General features: G+C 40.6%; 1 protein-coding gene across 1 annotated transcript in view; it reads left to right on the forward strand.

The window, feature by feature from the left end:
• The first annotated feature begins 513 nt into the window (after positions 1 to 513).
• The window catches only part of rcor1 (REST corepressor 1), a 49,669-nt gene continuing 34,179 nt past the window's right edge, over positions 514 to 16,003 (forward strand). Inside the window, exons 1-2 of the mRNA XM_042338100.1 lie at positions 514 to 695; positions 1,631 to 1,687. Coding sequence (XP_042194034.1) covers positions 545 to 695; positions 1,631 to 1,687 — 208 coding nt within the window. The 5' untranslated portion in view covers positions 514 to 544. The remainder of the gene's footprint in view (positions 696 to 1,630; positions 1,688 to 16,003) is intronic.

The following is a 16,003-nucleotide window of genomic DNA, read 5'->3' on the forward strand; positions in this document are numbered from 1 at the left end:
GAGAGAGGCGAGGAGGAGGGAGGGGAGGTTTTGGTGGTGGGGGGGGGGGCGGGGAGGGTGAAGCGTCGACGCCGCCGTCGTCGTCGTCGCCGCCGCCGCCGCTGCTGCTCGCAGACACGGGCTGAAAGTTCAGCTCCTCGGCTCCAAGTGTGTGCCACCGCGACAAAGAGAGGGAGAGAGACAGAGGGGGAGAGAGAGAGAGAGAGAGAGCGGCTCCGGCTCCGGCCACACGGCAGCGCACACACACTCTCTCTCTCTCTCTGTGTGTGTGTGTGTGAGTGAGTGAGTGTGTGTGTGTGTGTGTGTGTGTGAGTGAGTGAGTGTGTGTGTGTGTGTGTTGCAGCATCGCGTCGCCTTCACTCTTCCAACCAGACACCCACTTTACCTCACACTCGCCCATCTGCAGCCACACGCGCTCACACACTCGCGCACACGACGACAGCCCCCACACCCCCCCCCCCCCCCACACACACCCACCCCCACACCCCCCCCCTCCCCCCCCCCACACACACACACCCCTCACACACACACACACAAAGCAGCGATGCCGACGATGATCGAGAAAGGCCCCGAGGTCTCGGGCAAGAGGAGAGGAGGCAGGAACGGGGCTAAAAGTTTTGCCGCCGGGGGGACGGCGGCCACGAACGGCAACAACTCGTGGGAAGAAGTGAGCAGCGGCTCCGATGACGAGCACGGTAACCGGCACTCAATAAGTCACCTCGGAAACTCGCCGACTTCACACAGGCAGCGCTGTTGCTTTGCCTTTATTCCCCCCATTCCCCCCCCCTCTTCTCCCCCCCCCCTCCTCTTCCTCTTCTCCCTCCCCCCCTCTTCCTCTTCTTCCCCCTCCTCCTCTTCCTCTTCTTCCCCCCCTCCTCCTCTTCCTCTTCTTCCCCCCTCCTCCTCTTCCCCCCCTCCTCTTCTTCTTCCCCCCTCTTCCTCTTCTTCTCCCCCTCTTCCTCTTCTCCCCCCCCTCCTCTTCCCCCCCTCCTCCTCTTCCCCCCTCTTCTTCCCCCTCCTCCTCTTCCCCCCCTCTTCCTCTTCTCCCCCTCTTCCTCTTCTTCCCCCCTCCCTCTTCTTCCTCTTCTCCCCCTCCTCTTCTTCCCCCTCCTCCTCCTTCTCTTCTCCCCCTCCTCTTCTTCCTCTCCTCCTCCTCTTCCCCCCTCTTCCCCCCTCTTCCTCTTCTTCCCCTCTTCCTCTTCTTCCCCCCTCCTCCCTCCTCTTCTTCCCCCTCCTCCTCCTCTTCTCCCTCCCCTCCTCCTCTTCTTCCCCCACCTCCTCTTCCTCTTCTTCCCCCCTCCTCCTCCTCTTCTCCCCCTCTCCTCCCTCCTCTTCTTCCCCCCCTCCTCCCCTGTGTGTGAGTGTTTCGTCTAAATGTTTATATATTATATATATTATATATATATGTGTGTGTGTGTGCAATTTATATGTCTCTATTATTCCAGTGCAGTTTTAAATTTTTTTATTTTTAAGTATTTTTTCGGTTTTTTTTAATTTCATTTTGTATTGGGTTTTTTTTTTGGGGGGGGGAACAACTACTTGTTACACGTGTGTGTGTGTGTGTGTGTGTGTCTGTATGTATACCATATAATATATAATATCACATATAGTGTCTATCTATACATTACAGGTGGTGGAATGCGAGTGGGCTCCCAATTTCAGGCGGTGGTTCCTGAATATGATCCTGGTGAGTGTGTGTTTTATTCTTATTTATTTTCATATACATCTACATAGATATTTTTTTTTTAAAAAAAATTAAAACGTATAGGTAACGCAATGTACGGTATTATTATTATTCTCTCTCTCTCTCTCTCTTCCTCTCCCTCTTCGACTCTGTGCAGATAATAAGCCTCAAAACTCGTTTTTTTTAAATCATGATCCCCATCATCTTCTCTTCCTCTCACTTGCATCACCACCTTCTCTCTCTCTCTCTCTCTTTGTATGGCTTTTTTTTTGTGTGTGTGTGTGGTGGGGGGTGGGGGGAGAGGAGAGAGTTTAAAAACCTATGGGGGGGGGGGGAAGGTGCTTGAACATTAGAGGTCGAGAGAGAGAGAGAGAGGGAGGGATGAGGGAGGGAGGGAGGGAGTGTGTGTGGAGGAGATGCTGTTGGTCTTTATTGTAGGTCTCCATGTGAGCCAGACTTGATGTAGCAGATTTGAGAAAAGTGCAGGAACATTCATTATAATAAAACCAGGGCAGATGAATAACTTTTTTTTCTTTTCCGTCTCTCGTCTCTTTCTCTCTCTTTTTTTTCTTTCTCTCTCTCCCTCTCCCTCTCTCTCTCTCTCTCTATCCTTTCTTTTGACCCTACTGTTCACCATCAGAACAGCAGCAGCGTGTGCTGCAGGCGTGCTCTGACTTTAAAAAAAAACCCCATCATCATTTCCTACTTACCCTTACTTACCCCCCCCCCCCCCCACCCTAAGCTACAAGGCTGCCCCCGAAATAAATAGCACGGTGTGGTGCGGTGTGCTTCCCCCCCCCCCCCCTCCCCAAAAAAAAAGAAAGAAAAAAAAGTTTTGTCCCTGTTCAATTCTTTTTTAAAAAGTAGTTTTTTTAAATTTAATCCACGTATATATTTTTTTATTTAAAAAATGGAGAAAAAAACGTTGCTTTTTCTGCCTGTCTCTCTCTCTCTCTCTGTCTCTCCACTGCTGGGTTTAAATGCCTCGAGTTGATGATTTTATGTTGGACAGAGAGACAGAGACAGAGAGAGAGAAAGATAGATAGATAGATAGAAAGAGAGAAAGAGCTACTTCCCCCTTCGCTTCAGGTGCGGTTAGTTTCACATTCGTAATGAATGAGAAGATACTGTGGGGGCAACGGAATAAAAGGCGTCTGTCTCTGAGAGCAAATGGCTTTATTTCAGCTCCTTCTGTCCTCTGCCCTCTCCAAATTCCTTCAGGTTTTACAAAGCCCTAGATTTGGTCGAGATCGATCGTGTGTTGTGTGTGTGTGTGTGTGTGTTTTTTTTCCCATTTAAAATTGTAAGACTTGAAAGTCTACGTCCAAGTCTGCATTATTTAGCTCTGAGCGCATGTGCGAGAGAAAGAGAGAGGGAGAGATTGAGAGAAAAGAGAGAAAGGAGGGGGGGCGTGTGTGTGGGCCACAGAGCCAAAGGGGGAGCATCCAAAGCAATGCTTTTAAGACTGTACTGTAAGCCACTGCATGATCAGAAGTTGAACACCTGCATGTTTCTGCCAATAGCTTCAGTCTTAAAGTGTTTTAAGTACTTGAAGTAACCAGTGTATCTCAGTAGTGCGCTGTAAGAAATCCACCTACTTTTTCTTTATGATCTTGGAAGACAAAATTATGAAGTGGACAATGCACCGCTTTAACTCTTAGAGTATTCTATCTTTCAATTGTTATTGTATTGGTATTTTTCCACTCCCACCTCCCGCCTGTGGCTGTACACTAGTATTTTATTTTAGATCATTTTCACATCTAAAAGGGCATTTTATTTTTTTCATGCAGGGTGACCAATAAGTCATGATACCATTACAATATCTAATAAGTCTTAAAGAAATGATTTTTTTTAGATAATTGGTATCAAGACTTTTTGGTCACCCTGTTTGTGTATATATATATATATAGAACAACAAAACATGCTCCCTCCCATTGTGCAAAGATTTTGTTGCCTGGTCTGGAAACTTATGCGGGAGAAATCTGCTTCAAAAGCAGCACAAGGGTAACTTCACTGCGTTGAGTTTTTGTTTACAATAATGTAAATAAGATGTGAGCAATTTATGACCTCCTTGGGCGATTCTGAAAATGACTAATTTTAACGTTAGACTTTTCCCTTGGATTGGTTCCCCAGAGCTCAGATGGTGTTACCCTGTGGGGAATGTAGGGTGTTTCAGTAAGAATTTAAGGTGTTTTAGCAATTAGTGTGATGTAGTCTACTTAATTGATAAGGTACACACACTGGGGGAGGGGATATGTGGGCCACAGAGACAAGGGGGAGCATCCAAAGCAATACTGGAGGAAGTGCATTAAAGGTAAATTACAACAGTAAATAAAAGTTTTCTTTTTTAATTATTTTGGATGGGTTTGATAACTACATGGGAAAGTCCAATGCAAAGAATGTACTGTAACACATTATTCTGGTGTAAAAGAGCTGGATGGGGGGAAGAAAAAATTATAATTATAAAGTGAAATTCAGATTTTTTTCGGACTCCCAATTTTTAAAAAAGCGTTTATTTACCTCATGTTAACTTAACTTTGCATTAACTTTGTAAAAATGTTTATCTCTTTCATTATCAGCCTTATGATGATTGTGTTTTGGTCTTGTAATTCAAGCCAACGCTTGAGGATTCTATGTTTAAGTGGGTAAATGATCCAATGAAAGAGTTATTTTGCATTAAGCGGTCTTTGTAGAATATTATCTTGAATTGGGATTAACTGTTTAAATAAAGAGTCCTTTTATATGAAAAAGGGGTTTCACTGTATCTGCACTAGAAAATGGAATACATTTGGATTTTTCTTGATTTAATTCACGTAAGTACTTGTACGACAAAGTGTTTTAAGTGTTTTGGTTGGTGGAGATTACAGCTTTTGAAGAAATGGCAACATTTTTTTTCTACTGGAGTCAAAGGCTAAGATTGGAAAAAAATTCTAGATGTTTTAAGGAGCTGGTAGTATTACTTAAAAGAAGAAATGAAACTGCCGAGGGAAGATTTAAGATGTGGGAGAAATGCTAAATGTGTATTCTTTTTGTTTTACAAATGGCTGTGGTAGCAATGCTGTGTTCTAAATCCTGTAACCAAAAGCACAACTAAAAAAAATCTAGATGTGCTTGCGTTGTAGAGATTTGAATTGCTTTTACTGTAACCTTCCAAACACAAGAGTGAATAATGTTGAACAAAGGAAAGCAACAGAAGTTTTGATACGAAAGTTGAACGGTGGGATGTTTTTGTTCGTATGGGGGAAAAAAATGAATTCTGTAAGAATATGTAATTTGGGAATTGCTTTTTCAAATAGAACAGATTAGCGTGCATGGGTTTAGGGAAGATAAATCTGTTTTTAAAAAAAAACAACCCTTGGTATAATAATGTCATTGAAGAGTCCCTGGATCTTGTTTCGGTTTGGTATAACAGTTCTTACCTTGTAAAGATTTTGCCTATCACATGTCTGAAGTGTCAAATCTATCTCTGCCTTGAGCTTCTGAAAACTCACAATTGGAGCTGCTAAATGTAACTTTATTGGAAAAGAACACATCAGCTGCTGTTCTGTTGACCCTGCAGCAGTCATTTCTCCTGGTCCCTTGCCAAAGCTGTGCACTGAAACCTCTTTGCACTCCTTTCCACCAAGCTACCACGCTGATGGTTTTCTTCCGAAGAGAAAGTTGACCTCATTGGCTCGCCTTTCTCCTCTCGCTGTAATCTTGCTGACCTTGGTAACGATCCTAATCTCCGTCGCCTCATTCTGTTCTACCGTGATGGCAAACCTCCTCGCTGTGCCTGTGGGATACTCCATTCCCTCAACCCACACAAGGCCACGTTATTCTTCATGTTGTTCCCTCCATTGTCTTTCAAGGGAGGTTTATAATGTTCACAAGGATGCCAGGTATTTTGCCAGGATTCTCAATTTAAACAAAAATATGGACAAGGCAGCTGGTGGAAATCCTAGAAGATGTGGCAGAGCTTCTTAGAGGAGGCGTGTTTAAAGTTGGACAGAAAACAGAATTGTATTTGATAATAGCCATGTCAGGAGGACATCTCGGAGCTTGTCACAGGATGGTTGTAAAATGTAGTGACTACTTTTGTTTAGGCGAACATGGCAGCTGATTGACACATAGCAATGTCCCATAAGTAGCCATGTAATGAATGGATTTATTTTTATAATCTGGGGAGTGGGTTGAGGGGTAAACATGTTTGTCAAAGAGGTTTTTTGAAGCCATGATCTGCAAAGGTTGAATATTTCATACATTGACTGAATGACACTGAATATTGAATAGTTTTGAGTTCTGAGGACCAAGTTGTTGCTGAAAGAGAGAACTGATGCTCGTATTAAAAAAAAAGTGGAATATGAGAAGCACCAGGGAGCAGTGATTGACAGGTGGTTTAACCAATTGAGGCAATACAATGCAGTGAATAAGAGAAGTAGAATTTTAGGTTGTATGTCAAGGAGATTTTAAATAAAGTTTAGTGAACATTTTATAGGCAGTAAATGAAATTGCCTGCAATTTATTTAGGGATTTGAGGGCGAATCTGGCTGCTATGTAGAGAAGAGTAATTGATTACAGCTCCGAGTACTGCAGATGGATTGAGAAATCCTTTTGGTTGTTTTGTTTCAAGGAAGAAGAAAAAATAATGTGCCATTAGCACACTTTTTAATCAAAAAAAATTCCATTGGGCTTTGGTAGACTAGAAAGTGAGAGAGGTGAAACCAGCACAAATGTAATGAGTCAAATGGCCTCATTTTGCACTGCAAGTTCCCAGTTCATATTGATTCCAAGTGTTGGATAAAAGGAAAAGTTCAGGAATTGGAGTTTTAAGAGGGAATCCACATTGGAATTCAAGAGCCAATATATATATTTATATGAAACAATGGCTGAGTTCTGCGGATTACAGGGGAATGAGCTAGGTAGGTTAGATGATTTTTTAAAACAATTATAGTCAAATGTGTAAGAAAGATTGACTAAGAATTGCTCAGTCGCTTTAAGTGACACTTCCTGTTTTTTAAATAAATATCAAATATGAAGTTGAAAAATGTTTTTATTTGACCATTACTGTAAGTTTTGAATCTCAATAAAGGAAAGCGAGTAACTTATTTAAATAGCACTAATTGTTTAACTATCTTCAATGCATTTTAAAAGTGATTCTGTGTGTTGCATTAAGATCCTGAATAATAATCCTTGCGTTTGATATAGTGCTTTATCATGTCATTGAGATACTTCACAGAATATACTGTAAAGTGGATTGACTGTATTACGTGGGTGAAACGCAGCAGTGAATTGAACAGTTGTGCAGTGAGTGACCACATTGTTTTTTCTTGTGTGGTGTGATGGATTATGACCCCCAGAAAGCGATCCGCCAATCAACTAACAACTGGGTTACTGCTAGGTAAACAGAGGTGTGTAGAGTAAGGAAACTTGCCTAAGGTTTTGCCCTGCCAAGGAATCAAACCCAGGTCCTCTCACTTGTGAGGCGAGTGCTCTAACCAATATGCTGCAAGACTCCAAATACTGAGTAATAATTAGTGAAACCAGCGGTGTATTTGCAACAATTTTGATTGTCTGCTGGGGGACACTTACTTGAAGCTCTTTCCAACTCTTAATTGTTCTTAAGGGGGTGAGGAAAAGATGGTCGTAGTTGTCAGGAATTGGAAGTGACATTTGTTCAGGTTCTGAATGTGAAGAACACGTTGGTCTCAAAAGCCTTAACATGCACAGAAAAGAGGAAAATTGAAAAGGTTTTTTCTATCACTGGAGGAAACTGCTGCATTTGTCTCTCAATGACTTTGAACACAATTGAGTATTGCTGTAGTGCACTCAGTTAACCAATGATTCTTGTCTCAAAATAACACTATCTGATGTTGTTAGTCTTGTTATAGTGAGATATAGGAGGAAAATAAAATGCAACCTCTGCTGTTTGACTTAATTTGTGTTTTTCTTGTCCCCGAACTTAAACAAAAAGCACAGTGAAGTAAAACCTGCACAATATGGCATTGGGGATATAATTAATTATCCAATTCACTCCCATTACCTAAAATGCTTATCTTTAGACCCAGTAATTTGGACAATCCTATATCGCTCTTCAGTTAAATCTCCAAGCTGTGAAGAGGTTTTACTTTGAAAGGGGAAAATACGTTTGCTTGCAAAAGATTTTGTTGAATTCACTTCAGAATTATCTTCAATTGTGTTTAAATGGTAGTAGACCAGTCCTCATGGTTTTCTCTAGTATTTAAAGCTTATGCTTATAAAACAGCACACTGGTAGAACACTCCATTGATAAGTAATAATAAATAAAATTATTGTCACTCAATTCACAACGGTTTATGGGAAACTGCAGTGCGCAATTGTCTACCGCGTTTCACCCCAAAATAATATACAGTCAATTCACCTTACAGTATATTCTGTGAAGCGCTTTGAGGCTTCTCAACAACATAAGGTGCTATATCAAATGCAAGGATTCTGTTGTTTTGTTCAGAGAGTACTAAGAGTGCCAAATGCAGCAATGGATGTTTATTTTGCCAGAGCAGTAAAGCTTCGTTAGATTTACAGCACTCGTGTGTATGAACTATTAAAGAATGATCTAACCGTTGTAAGCAGTAAACAATAATGGCTCATCAGAGATGCAGGATATAGGTGTGTTGCCGTTTCTGTTGTGATATTTGCAGCTTCAGATGTCTAAATTTCATATCAAACCGAAGTTTTATATACTGTACGTTCAAGTCAAAAGGTTGGTGTGAGAGGACGGCAAGAGACTTTCACCTTTTTAGGGAAATAACCGTGGTGCTTTTGGTCTTCAAAGTATTCTATGGTAGAATGTGAGAGATGCTGTGGAACAAATCAAGCTAGTGGCTCCCTTACAGCACTGCAGCTGATTGCAGGACTCTAAATGGAGTAAAGCGAGTCTGGAGAAGCTAAGATTAGCCTCATTCTCAATTCAAGCAGTTCTGTTAATATAAAGATGTTGTCCTGTAATAAATCTGACCCAGCAAAGCAGTGCAGCAAATTATTGCCCTTCATTTTAATCTGCAAAGTGTATTTAAAGATGAATTGTGATCCTGCAATAAATCTATCTGAACAGTTTAACAAATGATCTCCCTGCACGTCAATCTGCGTAGTGTAGTAAAACATGAATTGGAATTAAAGACAATCCAACAATAATCAACGGCAGTGTTTGATTTACATTCAGTGCTGTTATTGCAACCCTCGTATCTCTTTACTGTTCAATACACTATACAACTGTTTAATTTAGAAGGGTATTGGTTCCTTGTTTTTTTGCATTTATCATGGTTGGGATTAATTTATAATAATAATTATTATAATCCTTGCATTTGATATAGTGCCTCATTATATCATTCAGACGTCTCAAAGCATTACTGTAAAGTAGAGTGACTGTATTTTGTGTGGGCGAAACGCTGCAGCCAATTACACACAGCAGTGTCCTACAAACAGTCGTGGATTGAGCGACAAAATTATTATTATTTTGTTTTGAAGGGATTATTAACCCCCGGGAAAGCGATCTGCCAATCTACTAACACGCTGGGGGGGGGGGGTGTGCGTGGAGTAAGGAAACTTGCCTAAGGTTTCGCCCCGGCCTGACCCGCCCGTTTTTTTAACTTTTAGTTTACCGGTAAGAATGATGGAATTTCTGTTGATTGTTCTGCGAACTTTAGGTTGTTGACAACATTGTGGCATGAGAGCAAAAGCTCACGATAGCAGGCGTTGGATGCTCTGGTTCAGTTGGTACAACTTGCCCACTGAAGCTTGTTCTTCATTAAAAACTGTATTCTAAAGGGGTAGACGCAATGTAATAAGATGGTTGGCGTTGGTCAGATTTAATAAACTCTGGTGCTTGAGGAAGATTAATGCACTCAATTTTTTTTATTTGCGGATGAAATTGGGCCAAATGAAGTTAGTATCCAATTTGAAAAACTGAAGTAACTGCTGATTGGATTTAACGGCCTTAGAACTACAGCAGGTTATGTAGCATTTATCAGTGTTCACTTTGGCTTTGAACCTAAGGCTGTTCTAAATGAGAATAGCATTGTTTTGGATCATTTTTCAAAGTAACAGACTCCTTCACTGTTTACTTTTGGCCACATTGCCTTCTGAGTGGCTTCTTTAATATCAGCCAGCAGGGGAGGGATTCCTGCTGATATTAATGTAGTCCAGGATCTTAAAGGATTTCAAAAAGAAATCTATTCTGAATTAAAATCCTGCCCCAGAGGAGAGAAAATTAATGTTTTAAAGGTATATAAAACCTAATTATCGGCTTCTGAATAAACACAATTTGGATTGTATACAACCTTCAATGCACTCATTTTTAACTTTAAAATCTTTATTGGGGTTGACTTTTTTGTAATTTTTTCAGAACTACTTTTTTTTAAAAACAAGTCACGGAGTCTTCGGTTACTGAATATTTCAAACACTGGGTTTAACCCTCTTGCATTTGGCAATGAGGCTAGGCTTTATGTGGGACATTCGAGTCCTGAAAAGCTTTCCTTGAGCATGTTTGGAATTATTGTATATATAGCTTTGGTCAAGCGAAACTGGGATCCCAGCCTGTTGTGAAAAAGTTGTGCTTTGAGAAAGGTACAAGTACATTTCAGATTTCCTCAGTTCTCGTTTGGTGAAATCAAAACTTAACTTTCATGTTAGACAGTCTTCCTCATACTTTTGTGTGTACAGAAGACTGCCATTTTGAGTCCCAATTTCAACATAGTTTGAAGACCTACCAACAACCATAAGATTATAATTCTGGATTATGTTGACCTCTACGGCCACCCTTTTAATTCAGTTATTTGGGGATATTTATAATAAAAATAATCCTTGGGTTTGATATAGCCTCTTATCACATTGTCAACATCTCAAAGTGCTTTGCAGAGTTTATTTGAAGTGCAACAATTGTATTTACACATGATTGTGGCTGACAATTTATGCACAACATTGTCACACGGAACCCTCATCTGAAGGACAAGTCACCTCTCGAGTGTCAGACTAGATGGTGAACTCAAAACAGGTTAGTAATAATAATAATGATGCTTACATTTGATAGAGCTCTTTATTACATCTTCGAGACGTCTCAAAGCGCTTCGCAGAATATACTGTGAAGTGAATTGACTGTATATTTTGCGGTCGAAAAGGTTAAGGTAATGAGGTCCTCCACCTCCCAACATATTCTGAACTTTCTTCTCTGTAAATTGAGTTCCTACTAAAATTTATGTTGGATTGATCAAAAACTGCTTTAAATATTTAGTTGATTTTTTTTTCTTAATCCAATTATAACTGGGATAGAGAGCTCTGACATTAGTTGTGGATTCCAGTGAATTGATGATTACCAAAGTGACTGAGACAGGGGAGCTGTGTAGCATAGAAATTCATGTAGAATTTGAAGGACAATAGTTTGCTTTCCAGCAGTTATAAGGGTTGATAAATTTGTTCAAAGTTCAATTTTTGTGTTACCTCGAAATAATTTCTTGCCTGTGGTGGTCTAAAGTAATAAAATATTCATATATTTCGAAAAAAGCACTTTTGAGTTGCATGTACACAGAATTTGCAGTTATCTATTGACTTTTTGTTGGTGTTTTGGGCTTTCTCTTTTCGAATCCAGACTGACTGAGGGGCTGTTTGCGATCAAATTGATTTTTTTGTTGTTGTAAATTGTGAACCGTGCTTGAAGGAGCAAAGACTAATGTCACTCACTCCTTAAAAGAAATTGTTTTTTAAAAAAAAAGGAAAAATCGAAAAATAATGAACTGAAAAGTGGAATAAAATCTGGAACACCACAGCCAATTAATTGGGGATCTGAAATGGAAAGATGGTTTGATTTTTTGTTTTAGAAAGGACCGTTAATCAGAGACCTGAAGTGTACATCTGAAAGGTTAGCTTATCTTTCTCTCTGTTACTGATCGGCCTTCTGCGCATTGCCTTTTCTCTCTTTGATGTAAACTTGTGTCCTGTTTTCAAGCCTCAAAAGCACAATCTGTGTTGGTTTTAATGTACTCTTTGGACTCGAGTTGCTTTGCCGAAAGCCTCCCTGATTTGCCTAGACTTGATGATATGGGCAAGATATAGTAGAGTCCGTTACCTCTGCTGATATCAATTTCTGAGAACATTTTCACATGCCTGTCAGTTCTTCAAACAATTTTTGATAACATCTTCACCTTTAAGGGCACATAATCAACCAGCCCAAGTTGATATGTAGTTTTTTTTGACTCGTACATCACCAACAATTTCAAGGGTAATCTTATGTACATTGTCTAGTTTATTGCATCCTGTCCCCCACAGAGAATATAATCAATGTGCAGCTGTAAATGAAAATACGTTAGCGAAACACACAGTCTAAAAGAAGTCCTGTATTTCATCTCCCTGTTCAATTTAATGAGGCAAACTATTTTACCAAAATGAAAAAGTCACCTTACAAATCAATTACTGTGGATCTGAGCATATTTTAATGATTTTGCGAAAACTCAGAAATGCACTTGAAGCAGTTTGTAGTTTGAAATGTCAGCAAAATTTATTTGATCAAAAGATGTTTGAGACTGGTTTGGAAGAATAGTCACCAAATAGGGAAAATCTTTTCCCCTTCCTCCCAAAAACTTTTACGTGGGCCAGAAGGCATTGGCTACCAACCCGCCCGTTCCCTCCGCTCAGCCGGCTCTGGCCTGCTCCACGTCCCCCCGACCCACCTGTCCCACCATTGGCGGGAGAGCCTTCAGCCACTCTGCTCCCAACCTCTGGAATTCCATCCCCCAGTCACTCCGCCTCACCCCCTCCTTAGCCTCCTTCAAGTCCCGCCTCAAGACCTTCCTCTTCGACCATACCATCAGCCACCCCCTTCCCCTCCTCTCGCTTCTCCCCCCCTGACCCCAGCTCAGGTCTGAAATGCTGTACTCTGTCCAGCGCCTTGGAACGTTCTCCTGACGTGAAAGGCGCTATACAGATGTAATTTGTTGTTGTTGTTGGCTGGTGGGCAGGAATTCTCTTTGCCCTCTACATGTCTGCCCTAAGCATAGGTTGGTTGATTTTTTTTTATTGTAATAAATGGTCGTCAGTAGTTGACCTTTGGCTGCAAAAACAATTATGTTTCGTGGTCACTTTTTCAGGAGATCTGAATTATCACTATGTTCCTTATACAATTCTGAACTTTACTCAGGAATTTTTTTAAAAAGAAGAGGATGATCAATGGATTTTCTAATATGAGTGAGGATGTGTTATGCGTGTGTTAAACCTTCCTCATCGCCATCCTTATGATCCTTGGCTGAAAGAAGGAGAATTATTTTGTCTGAATATGTATTTTGTGTTGCTTTCGCCACCTAACTCGACTAAGGCAAACTAACTTTCCTGTGAAAAAATCAGAATGCAGACATCTGTCAATCCTTGGTTACGTATTTGAGTACTGTTTGTAGCTACCTTTCTGTCAGAGTCCTGCAAGGGTCTAGTAATTTGATGCAATTTGTTGGACAGTAGCAGGTTTCATAAAGGATTCATTTATTTAAAGTAACGAGAGCCTCATGATCACTGTTCTTGATTTTTTGGAAAAAAATCAAATGGTAACAAATACTTCATGACGATAAATAAATTTATTCTCTATTCTCTTTAAAAAGAAAATGAGAACCTTAGGGAAATGTCCAGAGGAATTGCCGGGGCTTCAGTGCAAAGGGCTAAGTGAAGCCACCAGCCTAGGGATCGTCTTTCAGTTCTTAATTTAGTCCTCTTGTCCTGGCGGGTTTAGTGACTACAAACCACTTTCTGCAATGAAGTCACCTGCATTAATCTTTTTTAAAAACTAAAGACTGGGGAGGGATTCTTCACTTGCCTTTGTGAAGTACAGGTTATCACTATGTCCATTATGTTAATGGTGGGAGTAATATAGGAACAATGGTCATTACTGTTACTCTGCTCTCTTCATTTAAGCTTTGCACAAGGTGTACATTGACCTTAATGCTAACTATGAAAACACATCATCAATTAGAAGGGTGTTTAACAAAAATAAGTGAGGGAATGATTTGTTTGAAACAAACCTCTGTACACACACTTGTCTGAAAAAAGCTGTCCTTGGGATAAGATATTCAACCGAGTCCTGTCTGCCTGTTCAGGTAGAACTTATAGGTACCAGGACATTATTCAAAAAGAGAAGGAAGTTTTTGTTCTGGCTGACAGTCATCCAGATCAAATTGGTCAAAGTGGCTCTCTTGGGAACATTGCTGCGTTCATCTACAAATACTGTCACTGGACTTTACAGATAAATTTGAGAGCCACTTTGGGATGCTTGACGTTATAGGTGATGCACCAAATGCACTTATCCTATTTAGTCGTATTTGAAATCAACCACTGTATATCAATAAATTACTGCTATCTGTCCTCCATTCCTTTACCATGTCAGCGAATGGAAGGGTTTGCTTTGGCTGCTGATTCTGTGCATCATCTAAGGGAGAAGCCGTACTGTATATGGATTAAACAAAATCCCGTTGAGCAGATCTCCTGGCCAAGGACCAATTGTTTGGCTTTGTGCAATAATTTTGTCTTGCCACAGATGCCCTCTGACGTTTGCAGGAATTGCTACTGCCCTACCAGCAGCGGCAGCCAAGCTAGTTGCTGCTATTGATTTCTATTTTGCAGGCACCTTCCTGACATGAGGATATTGTGGGATCTCGCAGGCTGTGATATCAGTGTGACCAGTGACTGAATGAGGAAGTGATTGACGACTGCAGCACTTCTGTTGGGCGGGAAACAAATATGCACTTACTTTCATAATTAGTTTTTTTGTGTTGACACTTTTCTTTTCTGCTGAAAGTGCTTTCCTTTGTTGCTGCTGGGGTACGGTTCAACAGCCTGTGGTAGTTCCCTTCTCTACCCCCCCCTGCTTCTTGGTATGGGGGAAGATGGGGGGGCATTACAGTTGACTGGAATCCTGTCCTCATCAGACTTCAACACTTCCCAACACAGACAATCAGAAGTATTGTCTGTGTGTGTATATGTGTACGTGTGTGTATGAGTTTGAGAAGGTCCTGGGTGATTTTTTTTATCCCTCTCCACTCCCCACTGAATTGTGGCCTTGCAGATGGGAATGTAAATCAAAAATATCTGAGAGGCAGAGAGCACATTTTGAGAAGACCCAAATCTTCAAACAAAACTTGTTCCAGCTGTGTCAAATCATATCTGCAACCTAACGTGCCTTCTGTATGCCACTATGTTACTTGATGTATAATCCTAATTTGTATAACTCCATTTAAGGCGTTGTTGAAATTCTGTTAGAGATGGTAGTAGTGACATAACTAGATGAGACTCGGGGGTGGGGAGGAGAGAGACAGAGAGTTGTGTGAGATTTCCTGAAATGTGAAACTAGTGGATTTTATTGCTGCACAGATTGTAAGGTATAACCTAGATATACAGCAACTGCACGCAGGAAGCTGTACAAAATGTCACCGAAAGGCAAAGGTGTCAGAATCTGCTGATCTTAGATCAAGACAAATGTTAAAAAAAAACACACAAAGGTTCTTAGCTTTGGTTTCCACGTGGCTGTGTTGCAGCAGCTTATTGTCTGTCAGCTGCATTCGATCACTAAGAAATAACCCTTTGAGCCGTGTGGGTCTAATAGGAGCTGTTTCCACTTCACACATTAAACCCAGTGCGACTGACTCGATGATAAACATGAGTTTTTTTAAAAAAAATCTTATAGATTTACATTTTTGTAGTTTTTGTCTATGAGTAATGCTCTCATTTTCACTGTGTGTGACTTGATGTTGGATGGGCAATTATTTTCTAATGTTTTTATAATTGTTTTGCCCACAAAATATACAGCGAATTCACTTTACAGTATATTCTGTGAAGTGCTGTGTGATGACTCAATGATGTATTAAGGTGCAATATCAAATGCTATTGTTATTTATGACTGAGAATATTTATCTCTGAGGTACATCTCTGCTTGCTTGCGTACTTAAGTTTAAAAGAGTGTGTGGAGGGGGGAAATATTAGGGAGATGCTTAATCTAACAATTTAAAGCATTTAATGTCTCTTAAATGGTTTCCCCCATTAATATAAATTGATATAAAAAGCCTAATGATTTCAAACTTGATTCCGAACCAAAGCGTCTGCAGTGTTTATTGTTCACTTTACTTATTGTTGTTCCGGAGAACTGTGATTGTGCATTAAACCTCAATGATCTGATTTTTCTGAGGTGTTTAAGTGTCTGTACGCTTTGTACACCAGTGATTGAGTACAAGTGGATTGGGGTGGGTGGAGGTTGATGCTGAGCTGAACCCAAATTCAGTTGGGTTTGTTCAACAAATTAATTACTGGGTTGGGTGTAGCTGATCTATTTTATGTGCA

The sequence above is a fragment of the Callorhinchus milii genome, unplaced genomic scaffold (assembly GCF_018977255.1).
Source record: "Callorhinchus milii isolate IMCB2004 unplaced genomic scaffold, IMCB_Cmil_1.0 Scaffold9, whole genome shotgun sequence".
Classification (NCBI taxonomy): Eukaryota; Metazoa; Chordata; class Chondrichthyes; order Chimaeriformes; family Callorhinchidae; genus Callorhinchus; species Callorhinchus milii.